Here is a 17,739-nt window from a genome sequence, read left to right as displayed (position 1 = left end):
AAGAGGAGGAGGAGACTGAGAGTCATCCTTCTAGTGAGGAAAGCGATGTGTTGCGTGTTGGGACTCTGGCACACATGGCTGACTTCATGGACACGTGGCACGAACTTGCACTGTATGCCTTGGAGGTGCTGGCCTGCTCTGCCGCTAGTGTCTTATCAGAGAGGGTGTTAAGTGCTGCTGTGGGGATTATCACGGATAAGCGTACCCGCCTGTCAACTGACAGTGCCGACAGGCTTACACTCATTAAGATGAACAAAGCCTGGATTTCCCCTGACTTCTCTTCTCCACCGGTGGAAAGAAACGTAACATAAAGATCACCCCAAAAAAGGGGAGAAGTAGCTTGGTCTATACTTCTCTGATCTTCCTCCTCCTAAACCAGCATGTCAGCACGCAGAACAGCCAATTCTTCAGAGGGCCAAAAAACGATTTTTTTCGGAGGGCTGCCTCCAGGCTCTGTTACAAATTAAGCAAGTACGAGCTCTATGTTAAAAAAAAATGTCAGAGTTTCACCTGCACTCTGGGTAAACAAATTTTTCAGGGGTACACCTATACTCTTGGTACACAGAAATTTTTCCGGGGTTCGCCTATACTCTTAGTAAACTGATTTTTCAGGGGTTCACCTATACTCTTGATGCACAAATCTTTAGGGGTTCACCTATAATCTTGGTATACAAATTTTTCAGGGGTTTGCCTATACTCTTGGTCAACAAATCTATCATGGGTTCGCCTATACTATTGGTCAACAAATGTTTCAGGGGTTCGCCTATACTCTTGGTCAACAAATGTTTCAGGGGTTCGCCTATATAGACTTGGTACACAAATGTGTCAGGGGTTCGCCTACACTCTTGGTACACAAATCTTTCAAGGGTTCACGTATACTCTTGGTAAACAAATGTTTCACAGGTTCACCTGCACTCTGGGTACAAAAATCTTTGGTTGTAGAATGGGTTGTTGAATAGTGCAGATGTGTAGAAGTACTAGCATCTGAGTCCCCTTTATGCCCACGTTTGTGGCTCATGAAATTTTGTGACGGAGGTAGCATGGGATTGGAATTATTGGAACCCAACAGTCCTTTTTAGGACTACAACTCCACTTTTGTGCATCATCAGTTTGGCTGCCTGGGACCAGTAGTGCGCACAAAGCATTCACAACCATCCCAGCTGTATACTGCATACTGTTACCAGTTCTATACAGTATACTGCTACTGGTGTACACAGACTATATAGGAACTAACAAAACTCCTCTAATTTTTCATTCTTTTATTTGTTTTTTGCTGAAAGCATCTGCATAATAGGCCCAAGTGTGTGTCCTGTTGATAGAAGTAGCTTGGTCTATTCTTCTCTGATCTTCCTCCTCCTCCTAAACCAGCATGTCAGCATGCTGAACAGCCAATTCTCCAGAGGGCCCCATAGGCTCTTTAAAAACATTTTTTTTTTATCGGGGCTGTCCCCAGCCTCTGTCAAAATATTTTTTTCAGAGGGCTGCTTCCAGGTTCTTGCCACCAATTTCGAAGAGGTTCACCACTACAGTTCAGCAAACATACTGGTTGCAGTATCATATGCCCACAGAGTCCTCAGATGTATCTCAGTGCAGTGTCCAGCTATCTGACACCTAGACAGAATGAATTGTCCTGCTTTGGTCACTCAAATTTCTTCATGTGACCCACTGTCCTTGTAGCGATCAAAAGAAGCGTAACTGATTTCATGAGACATTGACAGTTTCACTGTATACCTGTGGTGGCAACTTTTGTGACATCTCCTGCTTAAAACAAATCTTTTGTTTTAGAATGCATTGTTGAATTGTGCAGATGGTTAGAAGTACTGGCATCTGAGTCCCTTTTATGGCCACGTTTGTGGCTCCTGACAATTTTGTGACAGAGGTGGCATGGGCATTGGAATTCTTATCAGCACTGTATAGCAAGACAGAACTCATTGTATACTGTCTATTTTTGGATTTAAGCAGACATAAAATACCCTGAGAGGTAAACAGCCGATTTGGTTTGGGTCTGATAAACTCACGCATCCCTGGGGGTCAGCGCTGGTCAGCATGTATTAGCTCTCGTTTTACCACAGTTATCCAAGATAGTGGATTGGGGTGTTCACAGGAAGCGTAACTGATTTAATGAGACTTTCACAGGTTCACTGTGTAGCTGTGGTGGCTGCTTTTGCAACACCTCCTGTTTCGAACCAATCTTTGGTTTTAGAATGCGCTGCTGAATTGTGGAGATCGGTAGAAGTACTGGCATCTGAGTTCCCTTTATGCCCATAAAATTTTGTGACAGAGGTGGCATGGGATTGGAATTATGATCATACGTTAATTTATCAGCAATTCTCATCAGAATTGTGGGCTGTCGCCCCCAATTTCAAAGAGGGTAACTGCCAGGCCCTGCCAACTCTCTGCAGTGTGTGTCTCCTGTTCCTCCTCATCCAATATGAATAGTAACCAAACAGCAGCACCAAAGCAATATGCACCATAAAATAGGTGTGGAGGAAGATAATAGATACTCGCCGTGCACGCCTGCCAGGTCCCGGACACTGAGGAGCCAAAGTAAACTGGAAGCAAGTTGTTATTTGGAAGGCAGCACTGGTCCAGTGCTGCCTTCCAAATAACAACTTGCCTCCTCATCCAATACGCACTTATAAATAGACATGAGGGTGGTGTGGCTATCAAGCGACCATGTGGCATGAGGACAGCTGAACGCTGTGCTGGGAAAAATTTGAGTATGCTGTGGATGCAGGCTCGTGCCTGCGTCCTGGGGGGAATTTACAGCAATACCAGCATGTAACACAGGAGAAGAGGCAGTGGTGTCACTTGCAGGCTGTGATTGGCCTTCGTTCCACCTAGTGTGGTGCTTAGCTAGAATGTGCCAGCACGTGTGCCTTGCTGATTATGGTCTGTCCCAACTAAATTGTTAGGGGGGTAACCGCCAGGCTCTTGCCCACAATTTGGCTTAATAGTGTGACCTGGGAGCCTCAGATGCACCCAATGCATGCTGCCCCTGATGTTCCCTATCCGTTTCTGTGGTGTTTCCATCACTTTCTGATGTTTTCAGGTGATTCACACAACCTCCCCTGTGCGGAGCATGGGTCAGCTTGAAAAATGTTTGAGTCTCCCATTGACTTCAATAGGGTGCGTTACTCAAAACGAGCTCTCAAGCATTCAAAAAAGCTCAACTCGAGCAACGAGCACCCCAGCATTTTGGTGCTCGCTCATCTCTAATCCAATGCTATCACAATCATGTTTATAGTAATGACATTTAGAAAACAAACATATTAAATACTACATATTCACATGCACAGAACACTAGTACGAGCATGAACATATCAATAATGCCAGCCTTATCACCTGCACTCCAACGTGCATTTCGCTCAAGATTCCTCAGGGGGTACAGTTCTCAATTGGAATACTTCCTCTTAAATAGTACCCAGATTAAGCAGCTAATTAGATCACATGGTATACAGACACCCCCCCAGTATTACATCATGAAAGTGACAAAACACTCCTTTGGGTGGTCTGATCTTATCATGTGTCAATACAACAGCCCACAAACAAAATGGAGAAACATCACTGATTGCATCACTGTCTGTGACAGATGGGCAGGGGGAAGGGAGCATTTCCATTGGAGTAGTTAATGACCATATCATGGAGTTCAGTCCTATCATACTGTCAATATCCCCCTCCCTCCCCCAAGAGAGCCTGTGTTCCTATTTATCATGTGAAAGCTATGTCATGCTTACATCAGTGTATGCTCCAGCATGGAAATAATATGTGGAACCACAAAAAAAATGGCTCCTGTATTAGTTGACAAACAGTCACATGACTAGCCATGTCCCTACGAGCGCTAATTATCAGCAGACTACAAGAAAATGGCCGCTACCAAAAAAACATATACAGGCATGCTCAAGTCAAGAGTGGGCAACAAAAGCATGGCCACTGCCATTAACAACATGCATACTATATGGAGTTTCATAAAAATGGCTGCCATGTGTACTGACAAGCAGTCAGATGGTTAGTCATTAGAGATGAGCGAACGTACTCGGATAAGCACTACTCATCCGAGTAATGTGCTTTATCCGAGTATGTCTCTGCTCGTCCTGAAAGATTCGGGGCGCGCCGCTGCTGACAGGGGAGTTGCGGCGAGGAGCAGGGGAGAGCAGGCGGGAGAGAGGGAGAGAAAGATCTCCCCTCCGTTCTTCCCCGCTCTCCCCTGCAGCTCCCCGCTCCACGGCGCGCCCCGAATCTTTCAGGACGAGCGGAGACATACTCGGATAAAGCACATTACTCAGACGAGTAGTGCTTTACCGAGTACGTTCGCTCATCTCTATTAGTCATATACCCATAATTTTCAATTGCTAACGAACTACAACAAAATGACTGCTCTGTTGACTGACAAGTAGTCACATGACTAACTGTGTCCCCACAAGCTCTAATTAGTGGACTTAAAAAAAATTGCCACCATCTTTAAGGGATATATCAACTTGTTCAAGTTGACAGCAGGACACAAGAAGATGTCCACTGCAATTACGAATGTGCAAATAAGCTCTAAAAAAATGCAAACACTACCAACAGCTGAAATGTATCTATAGGATAAGAGAAGAGATATCAACCGATCAATGGATAAATTATCATTGCTGAAATTAAAACACATATGTATTCTTATACTAGAGAGTTGGTTGGATATAACTTACTAAAAAACAGACATTTATAAAGGGGTAACTCTCAAACCCCATCCCTTAGCGCAGATATTGATCATGCCCAACAGCTTCACATATTATTGGGATGGAGGGCGAGAGTAATCCACACCAAGCAAAGAGAAAATGGATTTTATATATATATATGTGAATGTATATGTGTGTGACATCTTGATATGCCTTTATATCTTTATGTTTTTAGGATTTTTTTTTCTGTTTCATGGTCATTGCTTAACTTGTGTTGGCTGTTATATGATTGTACTTTGGTGGTTACTCTACATACTGGTTCACTATATAGTTAACATGTCATTTTATTTCCTTGGCCACAGAACCCAGTTCTTGGCAGTAAAAATCTACTAATATCATTTTACTTACTATATCTCCACTAGCATAAACCAACAAACCTTCTATTTCTTCCAGCACCCCAAAATTGCAAGGAACTGCAGGGCCAAGGGACAATTCTCACTGGATGGTACAAAATATACCCAGATGGAGAGAATCCACTTACAGTCTTGTGTGACATGGATACTGATGGAGGAGGATGGATTGTAAGTAATAAAATAAATTTTGCTTTTCCTTAAAGTGACTCTCTAAACAAAAACTCCCCCTCCACCCCCAAATTTATACTTACCTTGTCCTTATCTGTAGGTTTTCCAGCGACGATATGATGGCAGTGTCAACTTTTTCAGAGACTGGAATGATTACAAGCGAGGGTTTGGTAACCAACTAAGTGAGTTCTGGCTGGGAAACGATAATATTCACCACCTCACATCTTCAGGTAACTATGGCATCTACCAGAATCCTCTGTCATTACTGAAGTTTGTTCATATTATGACGTACTACTGGTTGTTATTGTGGAACTGCAGATCACTGCACTCCCTTCTCTTAATAGATATCCATTAAATTGGGTTCCAATAGCGGTGCCGGTATTATAATTATTTTTACCAGCAACCATGGCCGCAAGTAGTTTACTCCCCAAAGCAGCTCTGGTCTGACCATTTAAAAACTTAACTAATTTAGAAATTGATGTCAGCAACACATTTCAAAAAAGTTGGGACAAGGATAGCAAAAGGCTAAAAAAGTAGAAGTTACTAATGAAAAATACCTGGAGGGTCAATTTTCTACTGAGTCGCATGACTGTGTATAAAAAGAGCACGTTAGAGAGGCAGAGTCTCTCAGAAGCGAAGATGGTCAGAGGTTTTACCAATCTGGGAAAAACTGTGTGTAAAAGGTCTGCAACAATTTTAGAAAAATGTTCCTGAATGTAAAATTGCAAATACTTTGAATATCCCACCATGTACAGTACATAATATTATCCAAAGATCATGCTTCCATCCAGAAAATGTTTTTCAGGTTAGGCCTCACCTGTTTCAGCAAGACAATGCTAAGTTACATACTACATCCATCACAGCTGTATGCAGAAGAAGAGTCGGGTGCCGATCTGGCCTACCTGCAGTCCAGACCTTTTACAAATAGAAAACATCAGGCACATTATGAAATTAAAAATCTGGTAAAGAAGACCCAGGACTGCTGAGCAGCTAGAATCCTACATTAGACAAGAAAGGGAAAACATTCCTCTCCCTAAACTCAAGCAATTGGTCTCCTCACATCCCAGACTTTTACTTTGCAAAAAGAGAAGAGGGGATGTTACACAATAGTCGACATGGCCCTGGCTCAACTTTTTAAAGATCTATTATTGCAATTAATTTCTAAATGTGTTTTTTTTTAATGAAATGGAAAAATGTCTCACTTTCACCTTCTGACATGTGTTCTATGTTCTACTGTGAATAAAACATGGTTATGTGATTTCCAAATGTGTTCTATTGGGACCAATAAAGGGTCCTACTATGATTATTGGGGCTATTGAAAGAAGGTGCAATTGCTACTGGGGCCAATGAGAGATAAAATTGTTCCTATTGCCCCCCCCCCCTCCCCCCCATTAGAGTATGAATGAAATTGTGGAACTCTACAGCTTGGATTCTGGAATCTTCCTTCATGCAATGAGTGTGTATATATTTAACCTTCTAGGAACCCATAAACTTCGAGTTGATCTGATGGATTTTGAAAATCAACACAGTTTTGCTGCTTATGCTTCATTTTCCCTATCAACAGAAGCTGACAATTATAAGCTGCACCTTGGCGGATTCTCTGAAGGCAGTGCAGGTAATGTCTACTCTGGTAATAGAGCTTTTCATGTAATGTTCTATTATGGGGCCCAATATCTTATAGCTTCTAGAGCAGTGATGCTGTCAGGGCATGCTGGGACCTGTAGCTTTGCTACAACTGGAGAACCACAGTTTGGAGATCAATGTTCTAGACAATGGGACTGGTCCCCCAACAGCAGGACCCATCACAATCACCTGCTATTGTCAGTGACTGCTAGTGGCAGGACACATGAGGCATTGCACTACATCTGTTAACCCCTTGGAGTCACAGCTATTTTTAATTTTTCCCCATTTTTTTTTCACCCTTGTTTTGCAAGAGCCATAGTTTATTTTTTTTACATATTTGTGTATCCATAGCTATACTAGAGTTTAGTTTTTGAAGAACAAAGTGTAGTTTTTAATGTTGTCATTTCATGTACCATGTAATGTATTGAAACACTTTTACAAAATTTTAAGTGAGGTGAAATGCAAAAAAATACAATTGTCTCATTTGTTAATTCCATTTATGGTAGAGTAAAAATGGGTTGCTAACGTTCTTCTGCAAATAAGTGTAATTACGGCAATAACCAATCTATATGTATTTTTTAAAAATATTTTTATCCCTTTAAAAAAAAAACTTTTTTCAGAAAAAAAATTTGTTGCTTTTTCTCTTCATATTCTGACATACAGAATTTTCTTTTCCTTGGTGCACTGTGTGAGGATTTGTTTTTTTTAGTGGAAGCCAGAGCTTTTATCTACTATTATGGGGTGTGTGGTATAAGGGGTGATGCCGTATTGACCAGCTGCTGTTCAGGACACTGGGAACGTTGAACTGGCATCCTCCCCCTTGTCTCCCTCCTTCTTCACAACTGCCAGGCCTTTGATGACCATGTGGCCTTAAGAAGTGCTTTGTTCGAATGACCATAAAGTTAAGACAGTGACAGGGGGAAGTTAATTACACCCTGCCAGGGATGTGTGACACCTCAGATGGTTTCTACAGACTCCCTGGCTTCAAATATTTTCATTAAGGGAAAATCTCTTAACAAGGGTTATTAGGCGTGTGAAAGTCCTAGCCCAATATCAATTATATATTTGGAATCGAGCAGGCCAGCCAATTAAAACACATCTATACACAATGAGATACAGGCCCCATATCACCCCAAAACAGAGTATCCACATACCTGGTTATAATATACGTGTTTATATTGCGGAATAGATAAAATCATGACCAAAAATATGCCAGGCAGATGTTCCTGATTGGAGTACCTACTGTGGAGATTTTGTCAAAATAGGGAATTATGGTTTTTCCAGGTAATTACGCCTATGCCCGTCACCCCTCCCTGAATTACCTCAGAGAGGGCGGTAGGGATGTTCTGGGGAAATCTTTAAAAACCAGGGGCTCACAGAGACCTAGTTATCATATATTTTTTTGGAGAGACAAAGTTGTCAGATTTCAGAGATACACTACTGTGTAAGGCTTTCCCATTTGCTTCAGTGACTCCGTACGAACAGAACCCTGGGCTGCTTATCCCAAATCTGGTATCTTTCTTTATTTTCTCCTTACTTTATAATACTGCCTGTTGTGTATGCCTGTAAACCTTATCTCCATTGTAACATCCTTTTCTGTATATTTTTGTATACATATAGATATTTAGTACCATTAGTCTTTTTTAGAATAAATCTGCAATTTATTAGTCAAGCCTTGTCTGTTTTAAAATGAATCATACTTCAAAAATAGTGTTCATAATTCATAGTCGGGGCCCCAGTCACCTGTAATATAAAAGCTAGTGAGTGTATGCGGGAATTGTAGAGCGCTACAGATGTTAGACCGACCCAGGGGTGATTTGAGCTTTTGTTTTGCATGCATGCAGAAGCCTAGGAAAGCTGGATACAAATCCGCCTGTATTCTAATGACTCCGCATTTGCAAATCCACTAGAGTTATCGATTAAGGCTCTGCCATGACACGTGGTCATAGTGCCAAGTTTGCTCGAAATAGTCAATCCATGACAAACCGGTGACAGAGGCGGGATCAGCCGGGGTGCGTACTCTCTCTCCTTGGAAGTAATTATTATATATATATAATTTCAAACTTATAATTGGCAGTGTTTAGCAATCAGTCAGTTAAGACCTACATGACAGATATAAATTTTGTGTGTTCTTTACACATTCGTCTATGCGTCAAATAGAGGTATACCTACACATAAACGTATAAATACATACACACAGGAATTATATAAATATGTATGTATGTGTATATATATATATATATATATATATATATATATATATATATATATATTAGGGCTCTTGCAGCCGAGCGTAGTTTTCTACAGAACACGCTTCTAATAGGAACCAATAGGTTCCTATAGAAGCGTTCACATGGAGGATTGTTAGGTGCGCAAAACTCCACGTATCTAACAACGATGACATGCGTGTGCAAACTCCCATGTTGGCTCTTAGACGTCCTATCTTTGCTGCGTGCTTTCCATAGTAGTATGTGAACGGGCTGCTTCATGGAGCTTTAAGTAGCCCGTTCATGCTATCTTCACAGCGCGGTTAGCAGCGAGCTTTTCTCGAGGCTAGCAGTATTGACAACTACGCTCATCTGCATGAGCCCTTAGAGAAAGCAATGTAGAAAAAAGATACAAAGGCCAGATGGCATATAAGAGAACATTAACAGAACATTAGGGCTTCTCTCACAGCAGCAATTCTGCTAGCAGATCCTACATATGTGAAGGCAGCCTTAGAGGTAAATTCTGGTAATTGTTCCTTCTTTTATTACAGGTGATTCTCTCGGTTATCACAAGAATCGACCTTTCACAACCAAAGACAGAGATAACGATGCTTCTTCAGGTAATTGTGCAACATCGTATAAGGGTGCCTGGTGGTATGGAGACTGTCATTACTCCAATCTGAATGGACAGTATCTGAGAGGATCACACAGCACGGATGCAGATGGAGTTAATTGGAAAACTGGGAAAGGACAGAAGTATTCCTATAAAATAACAGAAATGAAGTTCAGGCCAATTTAATATGTACAGTATTGTTATGCTTGTGTTAATATAACCCTACAGAATCAAGTAATTGACTGTGTAACTTATCCCATATATTATAGATACAGATCATAGGTATTAGTTTATCTTGATGCCACTGGAAGCTAGACGTTTGACAGGGAGAACGCCCCTGTCACACCCCCAGCTCCCGATAGGGTCAATAAACTAAGGTCTTCGCCGCACAGTGTGCATTGTAGACTTGCTGCCCTGCTGCCTTAGGCTGACGGTGGCTTCAATGTTACCGGTCTAAGCTGGGACCATAAACATGTCATAATGTACGCCTAAAAACAGAATTAACCGTCAGGCAAAAGAAGCAGGGCAGCCAGCCATCAATACAAACGCTGCAGCGATGACTGTGAGCGGAGCGGCCGTCCCCGGCTTCCTGACGTCCAATGCCTGACTGCAGAGTTGGGGAAGCCAATACAGCAGCTCTGTTCCATGAGCGTCGCTCACCACTTCATCCTCCATTTTGCCGCTGGCCGCGCATTGGTTCTGCCGGCGGGACGGCCTACCAGCCACCGGCTGCATTCTCTGCTTCCTGATGGCCGATTCACTGCCAACACCGCTGCAAAGGTATATGCTACCCATGCATGTGCTTCTCCACCAGCCGGGTAACAGCCCCCTTACTGGTGCGTCCCTCGAGCCACCGCTGCCTGGGTTTTCCCTGTGGTCCGCTCCCACACACATGTGGTGTTTCATAGCCCCCTCACTGCTGCGTCCCTCGAGCCGCCGCCACTGCCTGGGTTTTCCCTATGGCTCGCTCCGACGCACATGTGCTGCTCCACCGTCGGGACAGCCGTGTCTCCTATGTCCATCCCGTCATCCTCTTGAACTGCTTAGTGGCCTTCCAGGACCTACAGGCCAAGCTAATAAGCAGCGAATCAATGACAGGGGGCGTCACCCCACTGTCAATCTTGACTCTACCAGGACTTCCTGGTGGCGTCAAGATACACTAATGCCCTGATCATATTTATTAAGGCTGAGTTCATTTTGTGGCTGATGTCCATGAATTTTACCAGCAATTGGCTGCATATTAACAAAGGTTATCCTAATTACTGAAGTGTTTATGAAGTAAAGGGTCTTGTCTTTCTTTATGATGTGCTAAAATTCATGGGGTGATCCTTTATATGGCACATTTATATATGTAACTTCATGTCTAATGTATAACCTCATACAATAAATAATTTCTACCACATTGTCCTCTATTTTTTGGACCATCAAGTAATCTTAATCTTTTATACATAAAACAGATCATCTCCATGTTGAACTCCCTAACCTAGATGATGGGAAATCATGATTGAATTAATAACACTATAAGCAAAGGATGTCCATTTTGATCACTGCTATAGGCACCCTCTCTTCTATGTACACCACTGACTAAAGAACAAGGACAACTACTGGTAGCACTCCAGATAATTAGATCCATTAAATTAAAACCATAACTGTTTACAAATTTTGAATCTAAACCTCGCTGGTCAATATATAATGAACTAACTATGGGGTTGGACTGGCCACCTATAGAAATTAGGAGCTATAGCAAGGACCATGAGATCTTCAGTATGGATGGAGTGTTATGTAATTGTGCAGCAGTAAGCAGGTGGGGGCATTAAGATGCAGCAAAGCAAGCTTTTTTACCATGTACATATATTATCACTCCATATGATGGCACTCGACTTGTAACATTGCAAACAGTCCTCAACAGGCTGTATGGCCACATGGGAGGATTTTATATACTGGCTGAAACACTGACCACTCTCTTAGATCCCATGTAGTCCCAAGGGAACTTCCTGGATACAGAGGCAAGGTTCTGCAGCTCAACAGCATGCTACATAACGTATGATACACCTCCACAGCTACTTCGTACCTTACAAGCCCCACTACTAGTCTTACTGCACGGCTGCAATCTGCACTTCAGTCTCAGTTCCTCGTTCCACTTATGAGGAAGCGCAAGGTAAACTTGACCCATTCCTCCGAGCAGACTCTCCACTCTGGACTTGTCTCACTGCTGTGTCGCTGTGGATGTTTATCTTTCATTGTCATCTAGTCAGCTGTCATCTGCACCTCTCACTCAGGTCAAGTGGGGAGCGTGACTTCTTCTCCTCCCATGTGCTTACACTCATATAATTATATAATCGAAAGGGACTTTCAGGGTCATCTGGTCCAACCCTCTGCTTAATGCAGAATTCACTAAATTATCCCAGACAGATGTTTGTCCAGCCCCTGTTTGAAGGAGAATTCACCATGTCTCGTGTTATTCTGTTCTATTGTCAACAAGTTTTTTCTAATATCTAATCTCTGTGTCCTTCCTTACAGTTTCATCCCATTGCTTCCAGTCTTTCCTTGTGCAAATAAGAATAGAGCGGACCCCTCTAGACTCTAACAGCCCTTCAGATACTTGTAGACTGCTTAAGTATTGTTAGCACAAATATTTGCTAATTGGTATGTTTTTAGGTATCCAAATTGTTTATATTCGACCTTGAAGAAGCTTACAAATCACACACACACATTGGATGTGATTGGAAGCCATCTGTTTATTCCATTAACAAACAGAAGTATATATACAAAGACATTTGCAACAAGGCTAGAGCACGCATCACCTGTAATAATTATAATTTATTATAATTCATAGCTCATTGATTAGTAAAACTTAACAACAACAGTGATTTCTTAGTTGTCAGGCAAGACTTCTCTCAGTTTGAATGGAATTAGGTCTCATGAAACCTCTGTATAATGGCCTTCTAATGAAGAACAGGCACTGATAGTACCAAGGTTGTGTAGTCTGGTTCACTTGTCTCAAAGTACTGAACAGTACAGACTGTACTGACCAAGCAAGGTTGTACTGGATGTACATCTGCAAAGTTCCTGTAAGGGAAAATGTCAACAATATGATTTGACAGGCTAATGCATAGAAGATGGATACATAATGCAAAATGGATACACATTTATTACTCTAACAGTCTCCTCTCAGCCTTCTTTTTTGCATGCTAAGCATTCTATCTCATTTGATTTAGACATTATGCTTCTTTTAATACATCCCAGAATTGTGTTTGTCTTTTTGGCTGCTGCATCACACTGTTGACTCAAGCTCAGTCTGTGATCTATTAATATACCCAAGTCTTTTTCACATGTACTGCTTCTTAGCCCTGTTCCCCCCATTCTGTATGTGCTTTTTCATGATTGGTGCAGCCAGACCCAATTTCACTGGATCTGGATGCATCAATCATCTGCAGGATCCTACTTACCACCTTCACCTGTGCACATGCCCTTATTGGTCACTGATGAGCCTTTTTGCTAACTCAACCCCCTTTGGCCCTGGTTGTAAGCTCATGTACTTCACCTGCTGCACCAGCTGATACTTCCAACCTTTACTCATAGACTCCTCTGGCCATTATTCACCCCCCAATATCTTAATGGCTTTGATTATCGCAGCAGGTCTTTTCTGTATACCCTTCACTTGGGTCCCTATGTTTAGCATATGGGGGTAGCCTAAATCACACTTGGACCTAATGGGGCTGGATCTTCAGGTGATATGCTAGCAGTGTTACTACCTGCATCACTAAAGGCTTCGTGGCTTCATATGGTGTGAACAAGCAGCCATCGCTGATCATTTCTTCAGTGGAGAAGCATAGAGACCCATTCCTTTTTTTATGACTAGACCCTACTAAATTGATGTTTTCTGAAACTTTAAGGGATGTATTTTTCTCAGGGGAAACTCTGTTGTGGATTTTGCTAGAACGCTGTGGCAAAATCCAAAAGGAACCCATTGTACAATCTGTATGCATTATACAGGAGAGGGGGTAAATGCATATTCACTGGGACCCTGACTGATGTGGTACTCCTGACCAAACTACTGCAGTGAGGAGGATTGTTTGGGACTGATGGAAGTCATTGTGGCTATTGGAAACAGCTAAACACACTATGGTAAGGAATAATGCGGGTCTTGGGACCCCCATTAGAGTGGTTCTAGTTTCCCTGTGGATCACCTATTCCTTCAGAATTAAGATGCCAAAATCAGATAATTTTCCCAGGAAGCCACGTGTGGCTAGACAGTTGTACTACAGTGGAAATGTAGTATTACGTGGTGGATATTCAGAAGAATGGCTGACCATGTACTATAATACATGCAGAGCTCAAGTCTAGCAGAGCGGATCTCTGTTCTGGCTCATATGATATCCAGATGTCTTTAAATTGTACCTGAGCTTTCAACAAGATTTCTGCCAGTAGTTCATGTCCTGGCTTCCTCGATCTTACTTGCCATGCTGCATTGCACAGTCTCTGTGCCATTCAGTAGTGAGGCAGTATCTGAATCGGGCATTCAGAGACATTTTGTCAAAATGGTTTGTAAACCCAGTGAAAATTGTGTGTGTATTGTGTGCATACACATTAACACACACCACATGCTGTAACAGCAACAAAGGCAGAGCAGAGACCATGGAGCTCATTCTCACAGTGTCTGCAGATCTGTTAGCCTACAGCTTGGGATAATATGGGTGTAGCCTGTGAAGATAGCCCCTCCCCTGTTATGTAAACATCCCTTTGTCCTTGTTACTATGGAAGATCCATACATAACAACAGAGTGGATTGCAGAAAATCTGGAAGAGAGACACCTAATTGCAACCACTTCAAATGTGATTTACAGTGGTAAATCAGCAGCATTTTAAATTTAAATGTAACACAGAAATGATGAGATTAACGAGCAAATACATTGTCTGATAAGTTAGTGCCCTTTTTAAGAACAGATATAAATTGCTAAAAAGAAGAGTGCTTATCATTTAAAACAAAAATGATTTGAATGGTTTATTTTTTTTTCTCTGAAAACATGAAATTGGAGCAGGAAATATGCAGAAAACAGCGTGGCAAATTTTCTAATAAAATTGCACCTAGACCTTACAAAATGTGCAATTCTGGTGCAAAATGTGGCATCAAACTTTAGACCTACTTATGAAGCAAATACACTAATAAGTATAATTCACTGTGCTCAACAACAGAGTATGGCTTATTGGAAAGCATAAGGCTTAGCAGGAAAGGGCATGGTTTAACCATGACAACACGTGCCAGGATTTTGTAGCTGTCATTGTGATGGTCTGGGCACCGATAGAGAAGAAAAGGAAGAGAAAATGACACCAATTAGAGAAGATGTCACTTGTGATCCCTGAAGGTAACTGCACTGTGATCAATGTCACTGAATATATAGTATATCCTAAATAATAGTTACTATTATATGAAGGGCTCACTAGCAATCAATATTACTGTGAGGAACTACAAAGCCGTGGCTTAGTATAAAAGGGGCAAAGCGTACAAATTCACCATGTACAAGCTTATACCACTAGCAGGGCTTAAGATTGAAGGCAGGACATAGAGGGGTTCCATCGTAATCAACTGCTTCATACTGTGGACAGCCTTATTTTGATCCTACAGTCATGGTCCTGTGGCGACAGAGTCCACCGCTTTACCAGATGATGTCAACTGCAACAATTACCAATTCACAGTCTGGGACAAGATGGGTGAACTGATGTGAGACATGCAGGAGGAGGGGGAGTCTCCCTCCCTACTATAGCACTGGGTAAGAGAGTGACAGGGTCCAGGAGGAAGAGATGCAGCAACAGGCATGATGCCACTGGGTCACAGGAGTTTGTGTTTTGGTCGCTACATCAGCCCCTAAAAGTCACAGAACTGCGAGATAGATCGCTATGATTCTCCGCTCGTTGGATGTCGGGCTGCGCTTTAAATAATTAGCCTGTGGAAAGTGTTCACTGAGTTACCCACAGCTGAATTATTGCTGCAGACAACGCAGTGACATATGACCCGTATCACCTGTGGACAGGCAGCCTTACTGTTTTATAGGATCTGCAGTTACATATTTTGTCACTAGATGGAGATGTTCTCTAGAAAATCCTCATTAATGCAAAAAATGCAGTTGTGTCAGATCACAGCACCACATTGCATATAATCTATTAGCATGGAACTGCTTAAAGTATTAAGTCACAAATCATTACATTTTGTATTAACCCCCTGTAGATCTGACATTTTTCTGTTTCTTTTTATCTCTACTTTTTAAGATCCATCCCCTTTTTTTTTTCTCTTCACATAACTTCTATTTAATGTACCATAAAATGGTTCACTTTAAAAATATTTAAGTGGGGTAAGAAATGTGTTTTGTTGCTATATTCTGAAATCCATAGCTTTTTTATTTTTCTGTTGATGGTGATGCGCCGTTGCTAATTTTTTGTTAAGTATGCTGTAATTTTCATTGCTACTTTTTTTGGTACATACGATATTTTGTTCACTTTTTATTCAAATTTATTTGGCGCAACAAGGTGGTCAACTGCAATTCTGACATTCTGTATTTTTTTTTTTACAAACATCACTGTGTAGGCTATGTAATGTAATATTTTGACAGTTCAGAATCTTCCAGACATTTTTTTTCTTATATTTTCTTATTTGAAAAAAAATTAAAATTTTCTTTATACTTGTTGCCATGGCAACACATCTGCACTTCAAAATTGCATTGAAGGCAACTGATGGGTCACAGAAGGGGAAACAAAAAATTGTTGTATCCACTATGTGTGGGAGGAAAGTGTCCACCCCCCTCATTATCAAGAGGCAGTGTGAGTGGTTGTCTCATCGGTGTCCTGCACAGGTGTTATTGGCTCCTCCATTTGGTAGTCAGCTACCTGCATGGTGAGAGGATGCATCTATATGCACTCCTCACCCAGTAAGTAATGGCCGTTTTCTGTGATTGTTTTTAATTTTTTGTTTCCCCTTCTGTGACGCATTTATATTAGTGTAGGGACCCACTACAATGCAAGGAACCGTAAAGTGCTTACTGGGCTCATGTGTCTTGGCCAACATCCAACCAACGCCTTGCATTTATTATCTATCATTCACATGCAGTGTGGCTTTAAGACTCCAGGGGGAGCCCAGGGGGGCAGTACCAATGTGGTTCACTGTTTGAAATGCAGGGCAACCCGCCGAATTATCATGGCATCATTAATAGGTTGCTGGTCTGCATGGTGAACTACATATATCAGAATGGTCTGGCACCCTGTATCCACTATGTGTGGGAGTAAACGCCAAGCATCCACCCCTGTCATTATCAAGAGGCAGTGTGAGTGGTTGTCTCATCGGTGTCCTGCACAGGTGTTGTTGGCTCCTCCATTTGGTAGTCAGCTACCTGCATGGTGAGAGGATGCATCTATATGCACTCCTCAACCAGTAAGTAATGGCCGTTTTCTGTGATTGAAGGCAACTGATGTGGCACAACGAAAAAGGTTTGGTACAGTGTTAGCTAGTAGAGGAAAATATGATTGTTCTCAGTAAGAGAAATCAAGTAATCGTGTAGCTATGATGCCCTTTAATGGCTAACAAAATTAAATGATGTTATAGCGAGCTTTTGAACCTACACAGGGCTCTTCCCCAGGCTTATGGAATAGGTTTGATGGCACATGCATTTTTATATACATACAAATGAAGAAAGCACAGACATGGGTGTAATTAATTAGTACTTAAAACAATACCAGAATAGATTGAGTAAATACTTAATTAGTCCACTGATAAGAAAGTGAAAGTTTTATAGTCTCTATATTGATGTTAAGGTGTCACCAGACCACGTTGTGGTTTCTTCTCTAGGTTTCTCATATTCTCCACTGATGCCACAAGCCCCTTCCAAGGTTCATTCCACTTTTGACAATGTCAAATGTCATTATAAATTTGCACTTCCAAATTCTGCTGTGACATTTGGATTTCAAATTGCCCTTAAGTATAATAACTTGCATATGGTTTATGTTGTGTCTGTGACTAGAAAAATGCTCAGCCACAGGTAAATCGGTTTTTCTCTCTTTAATTGTGTG

At 41.7% G+C, this 17,739-nt stretch overlaps 1 protein-coding gene across 1 annotated transcript in view; it reads left to right on the top strand.

The window, feature by feature from the left end:
• LOC136619883 (ficolin-1-B-like) overlaps positions 1-9,868 on the top strand; it is a 59,426-nt gene extending 49,558 nt beyond the window's left edge. Inside the window, exons 6-9 of the mRNA XM_066594612.1 lie at positions 5,112-5,239; positions 5,340-5,469; positions 6,720-6,854; positions 9,621-9,868. Coding sequence (XP_066450709.1) covers positions 5,112-5,239; positions 5,340-5,469; positions 6,720-6,854; positions 9,621-9,868 — 641 coding nt within the window. The remainder of the gene's footprint in view (positions 1-5,111; positions 5,240-5,339; positions 5,470-6,719; positions 6,855-9,620) is intronic.
• Positions 9,869-17,739: the final 7,871 nt, after the last annotated feature.

This window comes from Eleutherodactylus coqui, chromosome 3 (genome assembly GCF_035609145.1).
Source record: "Eleutherodactylus coqui strain aEleCoq1 chromosome 3, aEleCoq1.hap1, whole genome shotgun sequence".
Lineage (NCBI taxonomy): Eukaryota > Metazoa > Chordata > Amphibia > Anura > Eleutherodactylidae > Eleutherodactylus > Eleutherodactylus coqui.
The sequence above is the reverse complement of the archived record's forward strand: the minus strand, read 5'-3'. Positions and strand labels throughout refer to the sequence as shown.